Source organism: Bubalus kerabau, chromosome 2, assembly GCF_029407905.1.
Source record: "Bubalus kerabau isolate K-KA32 ecotype Philippines breed swamp buffalo chromosome 2, PCC_UOA_SB_1v2, whole genome shotgun sequence".
NCBI classification, from domain to species: Eukaryota; Metazoa; Chordata; class Mammalia; order Artiodactyla; family Bovidae; genus Bubalus; species Bubalus kerabau.
In genome coordinates this window covers 176,669,118-176,690,106 of record NC_073625.1, presented here as the reverse complement: position 1 = coordinate 176,690,106, position 20,989 = coordinate 176,669,118, and the positions used below count along the sequence as shown (strand labels likewise).

General features: G+C 36.8%; 1 protein-coding gene across 4 annotated transcripts in view; it reads right to left on the bottom strand.

The window, feature by feature from the left end:
• The window catches only part of PIK3CB (phosphatidylinositol-4,5-bisphosphate 3-kinase catalytic subunit beta), a 180,676-nt gene that overhangs the window by 23,901 nt on the left and 135,786 nt on the right, over positions 1-20,989 (bottom strand). For all 4 annotated transcript variants that reach the window (XM_055569540.1, XM_055569539.1, XM_055569542.1 and 1 more), the window contains 6 exons: positions 15,122-15,243; positions 12,119-12,262; positions 9,868-9,967; positions 2,553-2,731; positions 1,637-1,746; positions 810-888 (listed from right to left, as the gene is read on the bottom strand). In XM_055569540.1, coding sequence (XP_055425515.1) covers positions 810-888; positions 1,637-1,746; positions 2,553-2,731; positions 9,868-9,967; positions 12,119-12,262; positions 15,122-15,243 — 734 coding nt within the window. The remainder of the gene's footprint in view (positions 1-809; positions 889-1,636; positions 1,747-2,552; positions 2,732-9,867; positions 9,968-12,118; positions 12,263-15,121; positions 15,244-20,989) is intronic.

Sequence of the window (20,989 nt, the reverse complement as noted above, 5' to 3'; positions counted from 1 at the left end):
TTATTAGCTTATTTATTTTATAACTTGAATGGCCTTTTCACATCTTCTCCCTATATATTTATTTCTATGAACTCTTAATATTTAGAATTTTTATCCCCTTGTCCTGTTCATTATGAATGTAACACCTGGTGTGAGGCTTGACTTTGGTTTGTTGACACTTGAACCTTATATTTTTATATAATTAAATATATCAACAGTGTTTCCAATTATTGCTCTTTATCTTAAAAGATTTATAATTATTTATTTATAATAATTAAACATTACTGTTTATATTATAAATAATTATATATAAATAATTATATTATTTATATTATAATTAATATTGTTTATAATAATTATTTATAATAAACTTTAAAAATCCATTATGTTTCCTTTTTCTTTGTTACCATACATCTGTTCTTCTCACTGTCTACCCCTAACAATGGTGGCAAGCAAAAAACCCTGGAAGTCCACCTAAAGACTTCCCTTTCAGGAAGGTTAAAAGAATCAGGGTTACGAGGCTGAAAAAGAAGAGGCGCAGGCCGTTCTCTGGCTTATCACTCTCACGACCACCAGTGCATCTTCCCTGAGACCAGCTCCAAACCCCAGACTGGGATGTGGCTCTTGCTGTCACAAGTGTAGTTTTACACTTGATGAGGTCTCAGTAAGATAATGTATTGAGAGATTGTTGTGAACTAAAAGTATTATATGGACATGATTATGAACAACAACCAAGAATAATATCAGGAAGAAATCAACAAGAAGTTTTTAAAACTCTATTGTGGAAGGAATACAACATGAGATAAAAAGAAATTCACTAGAAATCTTACCGAAGGTCCAGACCAGCTTCTTTCCAGAGTAAATCCATCAAGCGCAGCATTTGGAGTGTCAACATATCCTGCCGTAAATCTAAGCAGGAAAAGCCCTTATGTAAGTGCTTTATACTTTATGCTTAATAACATTAATTTAAGATTAACTAATTCAGCCAGAATTAACTGGCTGGAAAATAAACACTGAAAAATAACTCCTCTGTTAATTTTTTTCCCGGAATTTTAAATTTCTTTTAAAAATAGTTGTAAGCACATACACTTAGGTTCACTTAATTCCATTTAACAGACCCAACACAGAGATGATATAATCTTCATGTACAGAAGAACCTGAAGCTCTATGAATTTTACATGATTTGCCTGCAATCACATAAGTAATGAATGGTAGCAATCATGACTACCTTCTGGTTGGTGTGATTACTTCAGAGGCATTTCTTTTATAAAATATGGGTAAAATGTTTTAATTAAAATATAAAACTATGGCAGCAATGTAAAAATTGCTATCATTGAAACAACGTTATGAACATATTGAAAATACTCTCTTATACTTTATAAGCTTTTAACCAAAGGAATACACAGCATTGTATTTTGTAGGGAAAAAGGGAAGGTTTATTAGAACAATGCATGTAAGTAAGCCTTACAAATCACTTTCCAAAAGGAGAAAAAAAGAGGGTTTATGGTAGGTCAAATTCAACTTAATGACCATTAACAGCTACCTATTGGCTGCCATCTGTTTGTTCTACATTTTCACATCACCTTTCAGAGAAAGCAAAGAGACAATAAACGAAAAATACTAAGGAATTTGGCACTGTGAAGAACTCAATACATACCATCACCATTTTTAAAAATCACTCCAACTGAATCCTCACCAAACACCTTGTTGTTGTACACAAGCCACAAAGGCTTCATTTTGGAATCCATGTATTTACACTTCTCAACACTGAAAGGAAGAAAGGGAAAAATTAGCCCACTTCAGTCAAAACATATGGCAAGACTGTAATGTTGCTATGACATACTAGGCCTGGGAAAGTCCCTCACCTGTTCCATTCAGGTCTACAGAAGTCAAAACTATAACATTACTTCTTGGCAGAAAAGCAACTGTGACACTAGCCTTGGTCAGCATGCAGTGATGACAGATGAACTGAACTGAAAATCCAGATGTGCCCTTCTCACCGCTATATTTAAAACTCCTCCTTTTCTTTCCTTATTCTTCTTTAACTTTTGTTATCATACATGGACAATAACAATCAGAATATAACACTGGATTGTGAGTTTATTCGTGATTTCCTAAAGAGGGATCAACTCTGAATCCTGATATACTGAACATAATAATTACTTTCCCATTGTTACTTTTACAGGCAAAGTAAAAATAAGAAATCATTTTCTAAGTTCATTCAAAAATTTCATTTTGAAGGCAAGTTTAATTAGTAAATAATCTATGATGGCTGCAAACATTTTGCTTACATAAGACTTTCAACTCTAAGAAACCAATAATACAGAAAACAAATTTAATTGCATATAATTGAAAGGAAATTAACTTCCACTTACCCCATTGGTAAATTTAGCTAGAAGGCAAACATCCTATTAACATAATAACTTTTGAGAACTTTAAGATTTTCCTTCTTTAATTTTGTTCCAATTACCAACAGCTATCTTCACTGCTCCCCTAAAGCAGTCACTCGGAAATCCCTCCTACAATGTTATTTAAAGGGAAGTTCACCAAGCAGAGTACAGAAGGTCACTTACTAGAGTTCTGAGAGGATAACACATGGGTTGAGAGGTGACTGCAGGTCAGAGAGGGCTTCACGATAAGCATTCTGTTTTAAACAAGTGTGCATTGCTTCTTTCCCTTTGGCTCTATTTAGCTTCATTGCATTCAGTTTGATTAAACTATTTAAAGTTTTTAGTTTATTGAGTGCTTCAACCTGAAAAATAAGTTTCCACACAAACAAAATTCATTTCTGTTAAAAATAATATCATGTGGTACTATTAATCAATAACCATTCCCTATTAACTCTCCTCGCCACAACATACAGGCAGGGTAATCAGCTAAAGTAAAAATAGTACTCGCTTTATGACAAATATATTACATACAAGGAAATAAATTTATTGTGAACACTTGTCACTTAAAGTGTCATTTTTCAAATGTTCACAAATCCTTTTCTTAAATAAAATCTTATAAAGTAGAGAAAAGTAAAAAGACCTAGATTGCAGGTGAGACAGTAAGTATGAAACTTTACTCAGAACTCTGTAGCTAACTGAGTTCAAATAGAATTTGAAACACAACGAATCTGAACCACACTCTAACTGGGCAACTCTATAGTATGAAAGGAAAATCTGTATTTACAAGTAACCCTGGGATTGACATTACTATCTTTGTTTAACATTTTGTTTAACACTCTTGTTCAACATCTTCTCAGTATATTCTCTTTCCACTAAGGGTATAACGTAAATGACTGTTCAATAAAATAAATATGAATACAGACAACAATAGCTGTTGTTCAAGTCTAAATTACTGGTTTTTATAATGAGGTAAACTCTAGCTATCAAAACTTGAAAGTGAAAGTTGCTCAGACGTGTCCAGCTCTTTGCAACGTGATGGACTATACAGTCCTAGAATTCTCCAGGCCAGAATACTGGAGTGGGTAGCCTTTCCCTTCTCCAGGGGATCTTCACAACCCAGGGATCGAACCCAGGTCTCCCACATTGCAGGTTGATTCTTTACCGGCTGAGCCATAAGGGAAGCCCAACAATACTGGAGTGGGTAGCCTATCCTTTCTCCAGCGGATCTTCCTGACCCAGGAATTGAACTGGGTCGAATCTCTTGCATTGCAGGTGAATTCTTTGCCAGCTGAGGTACCAGAGAAGCCTCTATCAAAACTTATGCAAATAAAAAAAAACTTACGCAAGTAGTACAAGGGGAATCAACAAGGGCCAACTGAATCAAAATCATGTGTCTAAAAGTCAATCTTATTTTTACTAACTTAAGAACTGTCCAGGTCATATTAGTCAAATTCTATAAGACCTAGCCTTGGCCAGGCATAAAACATAGAAAGGAATATTTCATTCTATTATTATGTCATTAAAACTGGAAACAACTGACAAATATTAAATACAAACATCAACATGTAAACTGCATATAACAAGCATATAGAATATGTATGCAACAAACATGAACACTATGGTTTGCATTTCCATGAACAGATTTATTTTACACCATGTTTTCATTTCTGAATTTTGCTTCTATACGAAGAAACCACTAAGACTCTACAGGGAAGTGAATTCAGCATGCTGTTTCTACAGACAGGCTGAGGGCTTGCTCACAGGAAACTGGAAAGGTTCTATGTAGTTGGAAGATAAAATCAAGATTGCTGAAGCTTGCCAAGTTAGCCATCTGTCAAAACCACAGACAGCCCATTTCTCAACAATTTCAGGAGCTGTACATACACTTGTGAGAAGGGAACTAGCTGAAAAGTGGACTATGCAAATTAGAACTTTTTGTAGTATTTCAAATTTTAATTTCTTCCACATTTGTACAGTTGCAAATGTTCAGGGCCTATCCATAATTATGTTGATATACATTTCCTGGAACAGTGTTCTGAATAGCCACATGGCCATTAACCAAATACTTTTAAGTGTTTCAACACCTTGTCACACTGTAAGTTTACAGTGATAACAAGAATTGCCATGTAAAGGGTACAATCTTCCCCTGACTGTTCATTAGTAAGAAAGAGTAAGAATAATGTGATCTGACATATGCCATATTTTTGGTGTTATAAAAATCAAACTGGGGTTCTCAGAGAAACAAGAAAATGCCCAGTGTAGTTTGATCATATAAATGAGTCCAAAGAAGTAGGGACTTTATCAAGGTGCGGGGGAATGGTGGTGTCTTAATCGACTTTGTGAAAAGCTGAATTTTATTATTCATGCAATGAAAATTACTGCAGGGATTTTGAAAAGAGAATTATTGTTGTTTAGTCGCTAAGTCATGTTCAACTCTTTAGTAACCCCATGGAGTATAGCGTGCCGGACTCCTCTGTCCATGGGATATCCCAGGCAACAATACGGGAATGGGTTGCCATTTCCTTCTCCAGGGGATCTTCTGCACCCAGGGATTGAACCCATATCTCCTGTTCTGATACATGGATTCTATACCTCTGAGCCAGCAGGGAAACCCTGAACAGAAGGTTAGGAGTTGGGAAACAAATGGCGTTCAAGTGAGAGATTTTAGAAAAGGTAAAAAGGGAGAGGAGTCTTTGCCACAAGGAAAATACAATGTAGTATCAAAAAACATAGTCTGGGAGAGCATATTTAATACTACATAAAATGTCAGTTACGTGAGGTGAATATACTACTTTCAGTTTACATTACCTAGATGAAACTTGGACTGCAAGGAGATCCAACCTGTCCATCCTTTAGGATGGACAGGTCTTGAGTGTTCATTGGACAGTCTTGAGTGTTCATTGGAAGGACTGATGTTGAAGCTGAAACTCCAATACTTTGGCCACCTGATGCGAAGAGCTGACTCATTGGAAAAGACCCTGATGCTGGGAAAGATTGACGGCAGGAGGAGAAGGGGACGACAGAGGATGAAATGGTTGGATGGCATCACCAACTCAATGGACATGAGTTTGAGTAAACTCTGGGCGCTGGTGATGTACAGGGAGGCATGCTGTACTGGAATGCTGCGGTTCATGGGGTCGCAAAGAGTAGGACACAACTGAGTGACTGAACTGAACTGAGATGAAACTACCCTGCTAATATTTACAGCTTACATACTGTAATAATTACAATCACATACAGCTTATGGTCTAAATTTATACAACAGCATTAAGTAGTAAACCTTCAGGACTCATTTTTCTAACATGGACTCATATACGTAGAAAAACTGAAAAGTTGATAAATCCCCCGATACTTTCATCAACATCAAATGACGCCTGTGAACTCTACAGTATCAACCAGACTGAAACTGACTTTACCCTGGCTACTCCAAAGAGACTGTGGCCTTTTGCCACAGTAACTCCACACTGGGAGAAGAAATAATCAGGCTTTTCAGGGATTTTTGGACGCTGTCTCTAAAATGGCACTAATGCAAAGTGACTCAAAACGTCACTGACGTTCACCAAACCAAGGGGGGGCTTATGGAGGTCAAGTTAACAAAAGAGTTTTAGCATAGATCTTTCTTGCAAAGGGCACAGTTGGTTCCAAATACATCTTGTGGTTATTTCTGTAGTTCGAGAATGTATAACTGAAACAGATAATACTCAGAAGCTGGCAGAATTCCCATGTTGGTTCCCTGATCTCTGGAGTGAGGGCTACTATGGTCGGAAAGGCTGGGTGGAAGTTATTACAACTCTTTCTACCTAGTGTTAGTCGCTCAGTCATGACCGACTCTTTGCAAGCCCATGGACTGCAGCCCACCAGGCTCCTCTGTCCATGAGATTTTCCAGGCAAGGATACTGGAGTGGCTTGCTATTTCCTTCTCCAGGGGATCATCCCAACCTAGGGATTGAACCCGGGTCTCCTGCACTGCAGGCAGATTCTTTACCAACTGAGCTACAAGGGAAGCCCATTTCTACCTAAGAAAATAGTAAATACATTCCTGGAATAACTGGACAGATTAGTGTTATCATCAAGGACTTGAAAGATGCAAGGTGGCGATTCCCATCACATCCTCATTCATCCTGCCTACTTGGCCTATGCAAAAGATAGATGACTCTTAGAGAATTACAGGGGATTGTTACCGCCTTAACCAGGTGGTATATACCAGAGGCAGTTTCACTGCATAAATAAAGTAACTTATCTCCTGGTATCTGGTATGCAACTACTGATTAGACAAATGTTTTATTTTCCATACGTGTCAATAAGGACCACCATAAGCAATCTGCTTAAGTTAGCAATGCCAACAATACACTTCCATTGTCCTAACTCAGGAGTATATGAATTCTCCAGCTCTATGTCACAGTTCATTTGAAGGAATCCTGATCGACTTTCCCTTCAATATGATATCATGCTGGTCCATTACAGTGATAACATTATGCTGACTGAACCCAGTGAGTAACATACAGCAACTTCTCTGGACTTATATTTGTATTTCAGAAAGTGGGAAATAAATTCAGCAAAAAATTTGAGGCCTTCAAACTCAGTGAAATTTCTAGAGCTCAAGGACTGTAGAGCATGTCAAGATGTCCCTTCTAAGGTAAAAAATAATTTGGTGCTCAGGACCCTCTTTACAAGCAAAATAAGGCACAACCTAGTGAACCTCTTTGGATTTTAGAGATAACATATTCCTCTTGTACCTTGGCCTATGTACTGAGTGATCCAGCACCAGAAAAGGTGCAGGTTTTGAATGAAGTCCAGAACAGGAGAAGGCTCTGCAGCAGGCCCAAATTGCCACACATGTTGTAGCCACATGATCCAACAGACCTAATGGAGCTTGAACGGCCTTTGGCAGGCTCATAGAGCTGAACTATAGCACAAGTCCTTAGGATTTGGCAGAGAAACAAAAAACCTACCATCCCCTGCTGACAGCTACTCTCTTTTTGAGAAATAGTTCTTCGAGTTTGCTTCTAGGTTTTAGAGGAGAGTGAACGTAATCATGCAACCTGAGCTGCCTATCAAGAACCAGGTTTTATCTAACCCAGCATACATAAAGATGGGCAAGCACGGTGGCACTTCATGATCAAGTGAAAGTGGTTATATATAAGACTGTGGTCATGTAGGGATGTGAGAGTTGGACTGTGAAGAAGGCTGAGCGCCGAAGAATTGATGCTTTTGAACTGTGGTGTTGGAGAAGACTCTTGCGAGTCCCTTGGACTGCAAGGAGATCCAACCAGTCCATTCTGAAGGAGATCAGCCCTGGGATTTCTTTGGAAGGAATGATGCTAAAGCTGAAACTCCAGTCCTTTGGCCACCTCATGAGAAGAGTTGACTCACTGGAAAAGACTCTAATGCTAGGAGGGATTGGGGGCAGGAGGAGGAGGGGACGACAGAGGATGAGATGGCTGGATGGCATCACTGACTCGATGGACGTGAGTCTGAGTGAACTCTGGGAGTTGGTGATGGACAGGGAGGCCTGGCATGCTGCAATTCATGGGGTCACAAAGAGTCGGACACAACTGAGCGACTGATCTGATCTGTGCCCAATCAGTCCCTGAAGGCTCAAGTTACATGAAGGAATAGCCCACATATCCATGACTTCCCACTCCTATTACACTATCTTCTTTCTCCTAGCCTACACCATGGCCTCATGGGAAGTTCTTTATGATGAATAGATACAGAAAGAGAAGACTTAATCATGGTTTAGATGACTGGATTACAATACGTAGGCAGGATACAACTGTGGTATGACAGCCACTTTCAGGAATATATCTAAAGGACAGCAGTGAAGGGAAATACTCCCAGTGTGCAGAACTTTGAAAAGTGTACCTGGCTGTTCATTTTATTTTGAAGGTGAAATGGCCATGTGTGCAATTATATACCAATTCATGAGCTGTGACCAAATTTCCAAATTTGCTGGCATACTGAGTGCAGCACTTTCACAGCATCATCTTTTATCATTTGAAATAGCTCAGCTGGAATTCTATCACATGCATTAGCTTTGTTCATAGTGATGCTTCCTACCTATTCTATGGAATATAAAATACTTGATGGCAGCAACATAGCTAATGTGGCTTCAGATCACCAATACCTAACACACCCTGGCATATAGCAGGTTCTGAATAAGTATATATTAAGTCATTTTTTAAAAACTTCTAGTGGTAGGTTAGATAACATTCAATTCAGGAAAAATTATTGCTAAAGAACAAGAGCATGTCATTGCCATCTGTCAATGAAGAATTTCAGCATGAAGAAGCTAATACAGGGCTGCTTTCCTTGATGGCAGAAATGCTCTCATTTCATCCTTTAGGGCACCAAGAAGCCACCAACAATCAAGCCTGGGCCATGGTTATGCATCTCATTTGGACGAAAGCTCTTGAAAAACCATTGCTATTTGCAATTACTTAGCTGTATGAGTCAAGACTATCTCCAAAACAAAAATACACAAATAACTGGATACTGAGACAATTGTCAACAATAACCCTTGATGGAATTCTGTGTTCAGTAAAACAGCATCTGTTCATTGGCTTATATTTTACTTTAGCTTCAAAGATACATTTATACTGAAAAAATTAAATTGTTGTCTATTTTGATTTAAAAAAGAGGACTGTTGCTAAAAAGTGTGAAAACTCCCAGTATAATAATAATGATAAAAAAAGATTTAGTTTTATAGTTGGACAGAACTAAGTCTGAAACTTATTCTTTTACTTAATAACTGTGAACTTTTAGGCAACTTACTTAATCTCTTGAAACCTTATTTTTCACCTTGTCAAATCCAGGCAGTATCAGTAACTACTGTGGCACATTATTAGGAGAGTAAAATAGCATACTTAAAACACTTATTATGGTTCCTGGCATATAGTAAGCATTTAATATCTGATCTATTAAAAATGACTAATACCTCATTATCTGCAATGAAGACCTAGGAAGAAAATGACAGAATATGAGAGAGATATTTCATGCCTGAAATATCACAGTTTCAGGCATGTATACACAGTTTGAAAAAGCAGCTTGAGTATATTGAATTCTAGAAGTTATAACACCTACGAACTAAGGTGTCAAAATATGTCAATCTAAAACAAATGACAGAGCATATGAATCATATATACTATTCTTATTGGAAAGAGTATCTCAGTGGTATGAAAAAACAGAGTCTAAATATTTCACAACAGTTACCATCAAACCCATTGTTAAGCATGTCTAAATAGGTATTTGCTACTAAAATTTAAGTCATGGTACTAATACTATGAGGAATCCTAATTTTTCAAATAGCATTCAATAACATTCTGTTAAATTCGCCAAAACTTCATTTCTAAGCTTACATTTTTTATTAAAAAATGTATTAATTGAATTTAGTTATGGAAATCCCTTATGAAACAATGTGATAGGAGAAATAGCATATGACACAATTTATCATATATCATGTGGCAAAGTGAACATGAAGATTATAGCAAGCTGATACCTGCTTAGAAAGCGCCTTCATGTGACCTACGCTTCCCCGGCAGTACGCTTCAAGGATAACACCAAATTGTACTGAAACAGCAGGAATGTGTACTTCAGATCTGCAAAAAGGTAACAGTAAAGAAGATTTATCAAACACTTCAGGTCCCCAAATGAAAATACTTTTTAATGAAATTAACTGATGATGCTTATCAAAGAAAGGAAGATCCTATCACATATACAGTCACTGGTTGGATGCTAAACTTTTAATTCTTTAAACACTGTAGTTCGAAAAGAAATGTGATATTAACATTAGTTAATGGTTTATTCCATGAAATCTGAAGTTTTTACATCTTGTTTTTTGGAGTGAAATGATATTACCAATTTATAGACAATTAAGATGATGGTGATTGCAGCCATGAAATTAAAAGACACTTGCTCCTTGGAAGGAAAGTTATGACCTGCCTAGATAGCATATTAAAAAGCAGAGACATTACTTTGCCAAAAAAGGTCCATCTAGTCAAGGCTATGGTTTTTCCAGTAGTCATGTATGGATGTGAGAGTTGGACTGTGAAGAAAGCTGAGCGCTGAAGAATTGATGCTTTTGAACTGTGGTGTTGGAGAAGACTCCTGAGAGTCCCATGGACTGCAAGGAGATCCAACCAGTCCATTCTGAAGGAGATCAGTCCTGGGATATCTTTGGAAGGAATGACACTGAAGCTGAAACTCAGTACTTTGGCCACCTCATGAGAAGAGTTGACTCACTGGAAAAGACTGATGCTGGGAGGGATTGGGGTCAGGAGGAAAAGGGGACGACAGAGGATGAGATGGCTGGATGGCATCACCGACTCGATGGACGTGAGTCTGAGTGAACTCTGGGAGTTGGTGATGGACAGGGAGGCCTGGAGTGCTGCGATTCATGGGGTTGCAAAGAGTCGGACACAACTGAGCGACTGAATTGAACTGAACTGAAGATGAAATAGATCTGACTCATATAACATAACTAACAAATCTCTCAATTGACTTCTATTTGATTTTTTTTCTCATTTAAAGAATGGTAAACACATTTGAAAGGAAGGAATATCTTATTCTGTTATTCATTTGAGGATTTAAAAATAAGAAGATTGAACTAGATGAGAAAGAAGATAAGTTAAAACGTTAATAATAAAGAAATCAAGATTTATAACTATAACCCCTAAAATTACATCAAAATACTATTTTTGATAGTATTTTTCTTTAAGCTTATTTTCTTTAAGAAGCTAAGCCAAAGAGGAGAAAAGTTATCTTTCTCTGTTACCGATTAGCTTCAAAAACACAAAGTCCAGGTGGAAAAAAATCACAAATGTCTGAGTAGAGTCAGAAACAAAGAACTGACAATTTTCCTAGGAAACAAAAGATCTTTAGTTCTCTTTCTCAATTTTACTCCCATATAAACTTGGTTTACTAAGACTGATATATTTCTGAAAATCACCTTGTCAATAAAGAAGCTAAAAATAAAGTTGCTGTTATAGGAAAACCTAAAATCTTTTATATGTGTGTGTGTGTGTGTGTGTATACATACATAATTTTATTTATTTATTTTTTGGCTGCCTTGGGTCTATGTTGTTGGGTGGGCTTTTCTCCAGTTGTGGTGCACTGGTTTCTCATTGTGGTGGCTTCTTTTGTTTCAGACCCCGAGTTCTAGGGTACACGCACTTCAGTAGCTGCTACTCCCAGGCTCTACGGCACAGGCTCAATAACTGTAGTGCACGGGTTTAGTTGCTCCACGGTGTGTCGGATCTTCTTCTATCAGGGACTGAACCTGTGTCTCTTTCGTTGGCAGGTGGATTCTTTACCTCTGAGCCACCAGGGCATTCCTAAAATCTTTACTTACGCAATAGTAGCAATGATGACACAACTATCCACAACCTTTTGGAGGAAAAAGTAAGTCTATTTCTTAATCCAAATATGTTAACCCAATAAGTATACTTTACTGGAAAACAGCAATACTTATAACCATCAGTAGTAGTAATAAAAATTACTATGATGAAAAGTTATTAATTACAGTTAAAAATCAAGGAGGCATAGAGGGACATTTATCAGAGTTACATTGCCAAATCATGAAAATTGAGAATCTGGGTATTGAGAAATAGGAGAAGACCCCAGGAAAGCATAAATATTATGGATGACTCAGAAACAAAGCAGCTGGACTGTTCTGCTAAATGTCCTATATTATGTTGATTAATACTCACAAAAGCATATAGTGGACTCAATTTGAAATACAAAAGACTTACCTGAGGTGCCAAAATAAAAACTGCCCTATCCTCCGATTAGCAAGTGCTCTTTCGAGTAGGAATCTAGACAAGGCACAATCAAGAAAAGGCTCATATTTTAAAACTTGCACCAACTGTAAAAGATACTGAGAGAGTTCTTCATCACTGAAAGAAACAAAACACAGAGTAAGTCACTCAACAATCAGAGCTAGAAAAAGACCCCCTCTTACTTACAAAACTTCAAATACTAACTTTGAAACAGTGGTTCTTTTGGGTCAAGCCTGTTGCATGCTTATATTCAGTTTCATGACTACAATAACACAAAATAAGCTGAGGATTTCTGGTGGACAGAAGAGTGTATGAAAAGGAGCAAAGAACAGCTATATGGGGCACTTTCAGTAAGTTAACGAGGTTGATACAACTGATGACTGTATTTACAATCAGCCCAGAATTATAATAAAAATAGTTTTCTGATCATGCTGAAGAAGTTTACATACTCACTCAATCAGTTTTTTTAAATACAAATTCCATCAGTACTTCAGCAACTTAATTTTCCTTTCCTATCAAAGGGTTAAGTAATTTTTGCTCCCAGATAATGAATGAACAATTAAAATTTTCAAATACTTTGAAGAATAAAGAGTACATTTATAAATTCGAAGGACTCAAGGAATTAACAAAACACTATAATTAAATGAGCTGAATTAATTAAGATTGTGGCTCTCTATTTTGTATCTATCTCCAAACCATTCACATGTAAACCATCTCATTAGAGGCAATTCCTGTAGTCAGGTTAAGATACATTATCTCAAGTCCTCTACTTGGTGACTAGTCTTGGACAATAAACGGTTAAGAATGTAGTCTAAATCAGATGTGGAGCCTAAATCTAGAACATTATTCATCTGAGGAAAAAAAAAAAAAACCTCACAAGCAGAAAATTTAACAGAGGAAGACACATTAGAATTACCTATATGGAACATGAGATCACAGCAATCTCTGCCTAGGGGTCAAAATATTTGAAAAAAACAATTGGCTCATTCCAAAGAGGTGGCAGGTAGCCTGCCCCTCAGGTATCCAATGCAAACTTAGGGAGGCTGAGGAACAATGGGGAGCCTCATTTTTAAAAACTATCTATACAATTTTAAGCTTACTGTAAAATCCATGCCCATTATAAAATCTATAAATAGTGTGATAGAAGTAGAGAAGAGGCTTCCTCTTTCCTAATACTTAAAAAGACGTCTCACAAACATACCTGAAAAAATATTTTGTATAATTTGCTTTGAATATCACACAATTTAAAACATAAATGATTTATTTTAAAAAGAAAAAAAAAATCACTGCATCCTTAATTTTCTGAGTTTTGCTTTTTAAATAATCATACAGAGACTTCCCTGGTGGTCCAATGGTTAAGATTCTGGACTGCCAATGCAGGGGGTGCAGGTCTGACCCTTGGTCTGAGAACTAAGATCCCACATGCTGTGCGTCACAGCCAAAAGAAAAAAAAAACAAAAACCATACAGTATAACCCCTCCTTTTGAGGCTAGAAGGGAAATGGAAAAAATTTTAAATGCTCATTGTCTGAGATTGTCTCCATAATGATATTTTATCAAATAAATCCCACAGATTCTCACACATGTATTACCCTAAAGAGACTATAAAAACATATTCACTGCATTGTTAATAATGGGAAATTTTGAGAAATCTAAAATGTTCTTCAATAGAGAAATGGAGAAATATAATAAATCTCTATGACAGAATATTACACACTAGTGGAAGGAATAAACTACATTTATACATAACAGGAGAAGACTACCCTCAAAAACATAATGTTTGATAAAGGAAAAAAAAACTATGTAAAACAATATATATGTGACAAGACACATTTATGTAATTTTTAAATGTACAATATTATCTCATATCTATACTGTATAGATACATAAAACTGATAAAAACAGAAAAATGATGTATAGAAGAATACACACCAAATTTGTGGTAACAGTTGTCTCTGGGAAGTGAAAGTAATCAGGACTGAATAAGCAAACTATGAAGACTCTAACTGTAATGTTAATTCTTTAAAAATACAAACTTAAAAGTAAAAACTTTAAAAATACAAATTAAGAAATTAATATTTCTTAGTTCTGGGTAGTGGACAGAAAAGAGTTAATAGAACAGCAAGCCAGATTGCTATCCTTTGAAAAAGTAAGCATACAAGGTTAGCCCTTGGCTGGCATCTGGGAATGTGGACAGGGAAGGCTTCTCACCACCCTAACAAATAAGACTAGGTCACTGCTTAAACTGTTCTGCAAACAGTACTGCTTATGCCCAACACCCTTTTTCATTCTGGGAGTCTAGGATGTGGGAATATGCTAAACAGAGGTACTTAAATGACTAGGTCTTAATAAAAATCAAACTAACGAACAAACAAACTACAACCAGCTCTCTAACAAGCTTTCTGGTAGCTAGTATTCAGGCATGCTGTCACGAATTGTTGCTGGGGGAATTAAGTGTAGTCAGTGTGACTCCTTTTGGAAAGAACTCTTAGAAGCATCTCTCTGGTTTCCTCTGGATTCTGCCCCATGAATTTTTCCTTTGCCAATTCTGCTCTGTATTCTTTTGCTATAATAAATCTTAGCCAAGAGTCATGGAACTGGAGAGTGATCTTGGGGACCACCAGAAGCAGTTTTTGATTGTTTTTTTGTTATAGAGAGGGGACTTCCCTAATGGTTCAGTGGTTAAGATACCATGTTTCCACTGCAGGGGTGTGGGTTTAATCCTTGGTCAGGGATCTAAGATACTGTACTCCAGGTGGTATGGCCAAAAAAAAGAACATCTGTATCGTGTGTGTGTGTGTGTTGGATAGGAGAAGACTTGAGAGTATGAGAGAATAATAGGCAGGAAGAGAACAAATGCTTTGAACTGAATCATTCCTAGCTTGTTCCTTTCTTACAGAACATTCAAGCAGATCTCAACTTCTCTTCTCACCCACAAGTTATTCCTTGACCCCAAAAAGCCTCCTGCAGGAGATACCTCATCTGTTGCAGGCAGCCCACAGCATATTCTCGCACATACTGATCTGGATAGTTGAAATCTAGAAGCTCAAGGGCCTCCCGGGGGGGCAGTTTAGGCCAAATCTGAAGCAGTGCTTGAAGCTGTTTAAAAATTGAAAGGAAAAAAAAGATTACTTTTCTCTCCTATAACTTCTGAACCACTTATCCGTTTTTTCTCGGTACACATGAACAGAGATGATCAAAAGAAAGGAGAAGTATACGTGCAATTACTAAGGCCTCAAAAATCCATTATTGCTAATATAGGTTAATAAAAGATGGTCTCTGCTGAGGTATTCTATAGGTAAGCAGGCAAAAAAGCGATTATATACTTAGCTGGAAGTAGAATGATACACTGAATATATGAATTCTACAATCATTAACCATTAAATTTTTTTTTTTAAAGGAAATAAAGGTGGGGCAAGAGGAGAGGAGAAGGTGAGAGGAAGGGGAGGAGAGAGAAATGACTAAAAAATACTTAAAGGCCTTTGAGGGAGACTAAAGAGGGAGGGATATATGTATACCTATAGCTGATTCACCTTGTTGTACAGAAATCAACACAACACTGTAAAGCGAATATCCTCCAATTAAAAATAAAATTTTTTAAAAAAGAAATACTTAAAAAATAAAAAGAAATACTTAAAGGTAAAATTCAAAGTACAAATATAAGCTGAAAAAGTACATTAATAAATCAACATAAAATTATCTTGAGAGAGTTTAAGAGAATTTATATCTATCACTTTATAAAACTTTATTGACTAGAATACATTTAAATCCTTTAAATCATAGTAAGTTACCCACAGGAAATAAACAGTACCTAGTTTATTAAATACAGCCAGTTTCCCACTTACAGATGCCACTTAGAAATTATCAATACATAGGATAAAAAAGCATCCATGGGGGGATGACTCGGGATTACCCATGAAGGTTGGGTTCAGATGGACATGGAAACCTAAGTTCCAGAAAACCCAAATTTCTAGAAAGGATTTCATCTGCCTCCCATGAGAATGAGTGAGACTCATCAGAGTTGATTTCCTTTTATGAAGGGTTGATATTGGAAAGAGTCCCTTCCTCTTCATGATTTTGATATCTTTATAGCTTACATTCTTATTACAGAAGGGAAGTGGGAAGAAAAGTGGTTATGGAAGAGAGTGAAACACTTTTTTGATAATTATGAGTTGTGGCTGTCCAAAGCTCAACCCTATCTGACAAAGTCTTATTCCTTAATTTCTAATTTATGTCGCTGGGTTTTCTTGGGTATTACTTAAACAGCACTGACATCAAGACCAAGGAAGAAGCACAAAATGTAAGCAAGACCAGAGATACAAATATGGCAAATACATGGCAATGGCTGAAGGCTTCTCTCAATTGCATGTTCAACCTCAAAGTCGTGTTGCAGGAGGTGGCCTGTGGAACCTGCTGCCTGCCTTGTCATTTGAGCATTTGTAAGAAACTTGGGCTTTGACAATTACATAAAAATAATTTAAATTTATTGTTTTAATTATGAAAATTATAAAACTTCTCATTAATTTCTCAAGTGCCCCCAAAAAGTCAACATCTAAATGAGTAACTAGCAGTTAAGGTATTTCCTCATACAAAACAAATTTAAAATTTAAGTTAAAGCAAAGGAGCAAAGGAAAGATATAAGCATCTGAATACAGAGTTCCAAAGAATAACAAGAAGAGATAAGAAAGCCTTCCTCAGATATCAATGCAAAGAAATAGAGGAAAACAACAGAATGGGAAAGACTAGAGATCTCTTCAAGAAAATTAAAGATACCAAGGGAACATTTCATGCAAAGATGGGCTCGATAAAGGACAGAAATGGGATGGACCTAACAGAAGCAGAAGATATTAAGAAGAGATGGCAAGAATACACAGAAGAACTGTACAAAAAAGATCTTCACGACCCAGATAATCACGATGGTGTGATCACTGACCTAGAGTCAGACATCCTGGAATGTGAAGTCAAGTGGGCCTTAGAAAGCATCACTACGAACAAAGCTAGTGGAGGTGATGGAATTCCAGTTGAGCTCTTTCAAATCCTGAAAGATGATGCTGTGAAAGTGCTGCACTCAATATGCCAGCAAATGTGGAAAACTCAGCAGTGGCCACAGGACTGGAAAAGGTCAGTTTTCATTCCAATCCCAAAGAAAGGCAATGCCAAAGAATGCTCAAAGTACCACACAATTGCTCTCATCTCACACGCTAGTAAAGTAATGCTCAAAATTCTCCAAGCCAGGCTTCAGCAATACGTGAACCGTGAACTTCCAGATGTTCAAGCTGGTTTTAGAAAAGGCAGAGGAACCAGAGATCAAATTGCCAACATCAGCTGGATCATGGAAAAAGCAAGAGAGTTCCAGAAAAACATCTATTTCTGCTTTATTGACTATGCCAAAGCCTTTGACTGTGTGGATCACAATAAACTGTGGAAAATTCTGAAAGAGATGGGAATACCAGACCACCTGATCTGCCTCTTGAGAAATTTGTATGCAGGTCAGGAAGCAACAGTTAGAACTGGACATGGAACAATAGACTGGTTCCAAATAGGAAAAGGAGTACGTCAAGGCTGTATATTGTCACTGTGCTTATTTAACTCATATGCAGAGTACATCATGAGAAACACTGGGCTGGAAGAAGCACAAGCTGGAATCAAGATTGCCGGGAGAAATAACAATAACCTCAGATATGCAGATGACAGCACCCTTATGGCAGAAAGTGAAGAGGAACTCAAAAGCCTCTTGATGAAAGTCAAAGTGGAGAGTGAAAAAGTTGGCTTAAACCTCAACATTCAGAAAACGAAGATCATGGCATCCGGTCCCACACTTCATAGGAAATAGATTGGGAAACAGTGTCAGACTTTATTTTTTTGGGCTCCAAAATCACTGCAGATGGTGACTGCAGCCATGAAATTAAAAGATGCTGACTCCTTGGAAGGAAAGTTATGACCAAGCTAGATAGCATATTCAAAAGCAGAGACATTACTTTGCCAACAAAGGCCCGTCTAGTCAAGGCTATGGTTTTTCCTGTGGTCATGTATGGATGTGAGAGTTGGACTGTGAAGAAGGCTGAGCACCGAAGAAATGATACTTCTGAACTGTGGTGTTGGAGAAGACTCTTGAGAGTCCCTTGGACTGCAAGGACATCCAACCAGTCCATTCTGAAGGAGATCAGCCCTGGGAGTTCTTTGGAAGGAATGATGCTAAAGCTGAAACTCCAGTCCTTTGGCCACCTCATGCAAAGAGTTGACTCATTGGAAAAGACTCTGATGCTGGGAGGGATTGGGGGCAGGAGGAGAAGGGGACGACAGAGGATGAGATGGCTGGATGGCATCACTGACTCGATGGACGTGAGTTTGAGTGAACTCTGGGAGTTGGTGATGGACAGGGAGGCCTGGCGTGCTGCGATTCATGGGGTCGCAAAGAGTCGGACACAACTGAGCGACTGAAATGAACTGAACTGAATGATAATTTATAAAAAATTAACTTTAAATTGCTTTACATTAGAAAAAATAACCCTTTTGAGTAATTTTTAGAGGTTGATTACATTACTATTAATACACATTTACATAAATTACTAACTTGGATGTGAAATGTGATACTCTGCAATTTACATAATAAATTATATCAAAGTTATTCAACAAATACAGTGAAATGTTAATTTTTACATTTTAACTTTTACCTTAAATCTTGATTCAATTATTCTTAAACTACTGAAGAAAATGATTACCTCTTATACTTGTTCTTTTAATGTATACAGTACTTGCATGTATACAGTACATAGGCAGACTTACATACACTTACCTGTGGTATCAAAATCCCATGGGGACAGGGCTATTAGGGGAAAATTATGTAAAAATGCTCCTCAGGAGTGTAATCATGAAAAAAGATTGAGGAATATTGGTTTAATGATATGAAACGCCTACCTCATCCCAGGTCTTATCACACAATTCCTCCAAAACTCTAATGGACCAGTACTCCTTATATAGGTAAGGGGGACCATGTTCTAAGCAACTGACACAATAGTTTAAAAAAACTTCTAGCATCCCCAGTTAACACATGGAATACACTGCTCCACAAAAACCATACTGGGATAGATAATGTTATATAATACCAGAGGTTCAACTGGTATTGAAAATAGCCCTACTACTAAAAAGTAATTCTTTTAGTATGTTATTTATAATTATTAAATTGAAATAAAACATTAAATTACAAACACTCATCACTTCAGTTTGATGAAAGCTACTGAAGCAAATAGGCAAGGCAAATCTGACTCAGCCAAATAAATAGTGAAATTAGTTTCATTATTTTCACTATTTTTCACTATAAATAGTGCAATTAACATGTAATTAATTGCTCTGCTCCTGCAGAGATGACTGAATTAATTTCACTATTTATATCGCTATTGAAATCCCTTCTGCAGTATGCTAAAAGAATACTTTCCTGTGGATTAATGGGAGGCTAATCTTTTCTAGAATTTTCACCCATGGCTTATACCTTCAGAATCATAGTACAGATTTGCACCAGGTACTGACTCTCCACTTCTCTTAGGCAATCCATTTTTCAAAAAATTTTATTTATTCATTTATTTATTTTTGACTGCATTGGGTCTTAGTTGCTGCACAAGTGCTTTCTCTAGTTTTGGCAAGCAGGGGCTACTCTCTAGTTGTAGGGCATGGGCTCTAGGGCACGTGAGCTTCAGTACTTAACGACTCGCAGGCACTAGAGAGCACAGGCTCAGTAGCTGTGAATGGGCTCAGCTGACCCATGGCATGTAGAATCTTGCCGGCCCAGGTATCAAACCCATGTCCCCTACATCATCAGGCAGATTCTTAACCACTTGAACACTAGGGAAGTTTAGTAATCAATTTATTGAAAATATGGTTTATATTCTCTTCTACCAGTTCAGTGTAACTGGCAATGGTATAGGACTGGGGAGATGCCAAAACACACTACTTTTTATTCTGTTGCTCTTCCTTTCTAGACTACTAAAAGAGTGGCTTAGGATCATGAAATTCATGTCTTCCTGTACTTGCTTATACACGTTTAGGTTTTTCTATTAGAGTATTAAGTTACACTACTGACTTTTTCTACACAACGGAGGAAATTAACTTGTATCTGAAAACAACAGATTTCAGATTCACTCATGGAAATGAGACAAGTATACTAAACTCATCAGTATAAAAATCTGTGTCCCTGGGTTTCAAATAAAAAAATACTTTGAACTCTCTTACTCTATTTTCTGACAGATAAAATACAAAACCTCTTTTTCAGATATCTTAAACAGTATAGTAAGATCTTTTTTTCTATTCTAATCTATACAAAATAATAAAATGATGCATTTCTTGGATAGGCACTTAAAATGAATGCTATTCATGAGAAGTAGGCAAATGTGCCAGCTAAAAAATTCTTATATGTTACATTCAACCATTATGGGGGTTCACAGAAAACTAACCTTGAATTTAAAGAAATAACTGGTTAGATGACAACTATATCAGAACAATTAAAATCTAGCTTTAAAAAAAAGATATCCTGACAAAAATAGCTCCTTTTCAAAGTAAGTAATGGTCATGTGGCCTAACTGTATAAACAGTTCAAATAAGGCACATCATATAATTTTGTAACATGATTCCAAAAAAAACTGTTAGACACTAGGAATAAACTCAAAAGAAATCCTTTCTAAACTTAATTTGAGAAATAAAACAATAAAGCAAAGATTTTAAAAATACAAGATTAAAAGAAATATGTATTTCTCAACTAAATTTAACTCATTATAGATTCAACAAAACAAGAAAAAATTTTAAAGACCAACTGAATTTAAGTAACTAAGGTGAATAAACGCAGTTCTCTTAA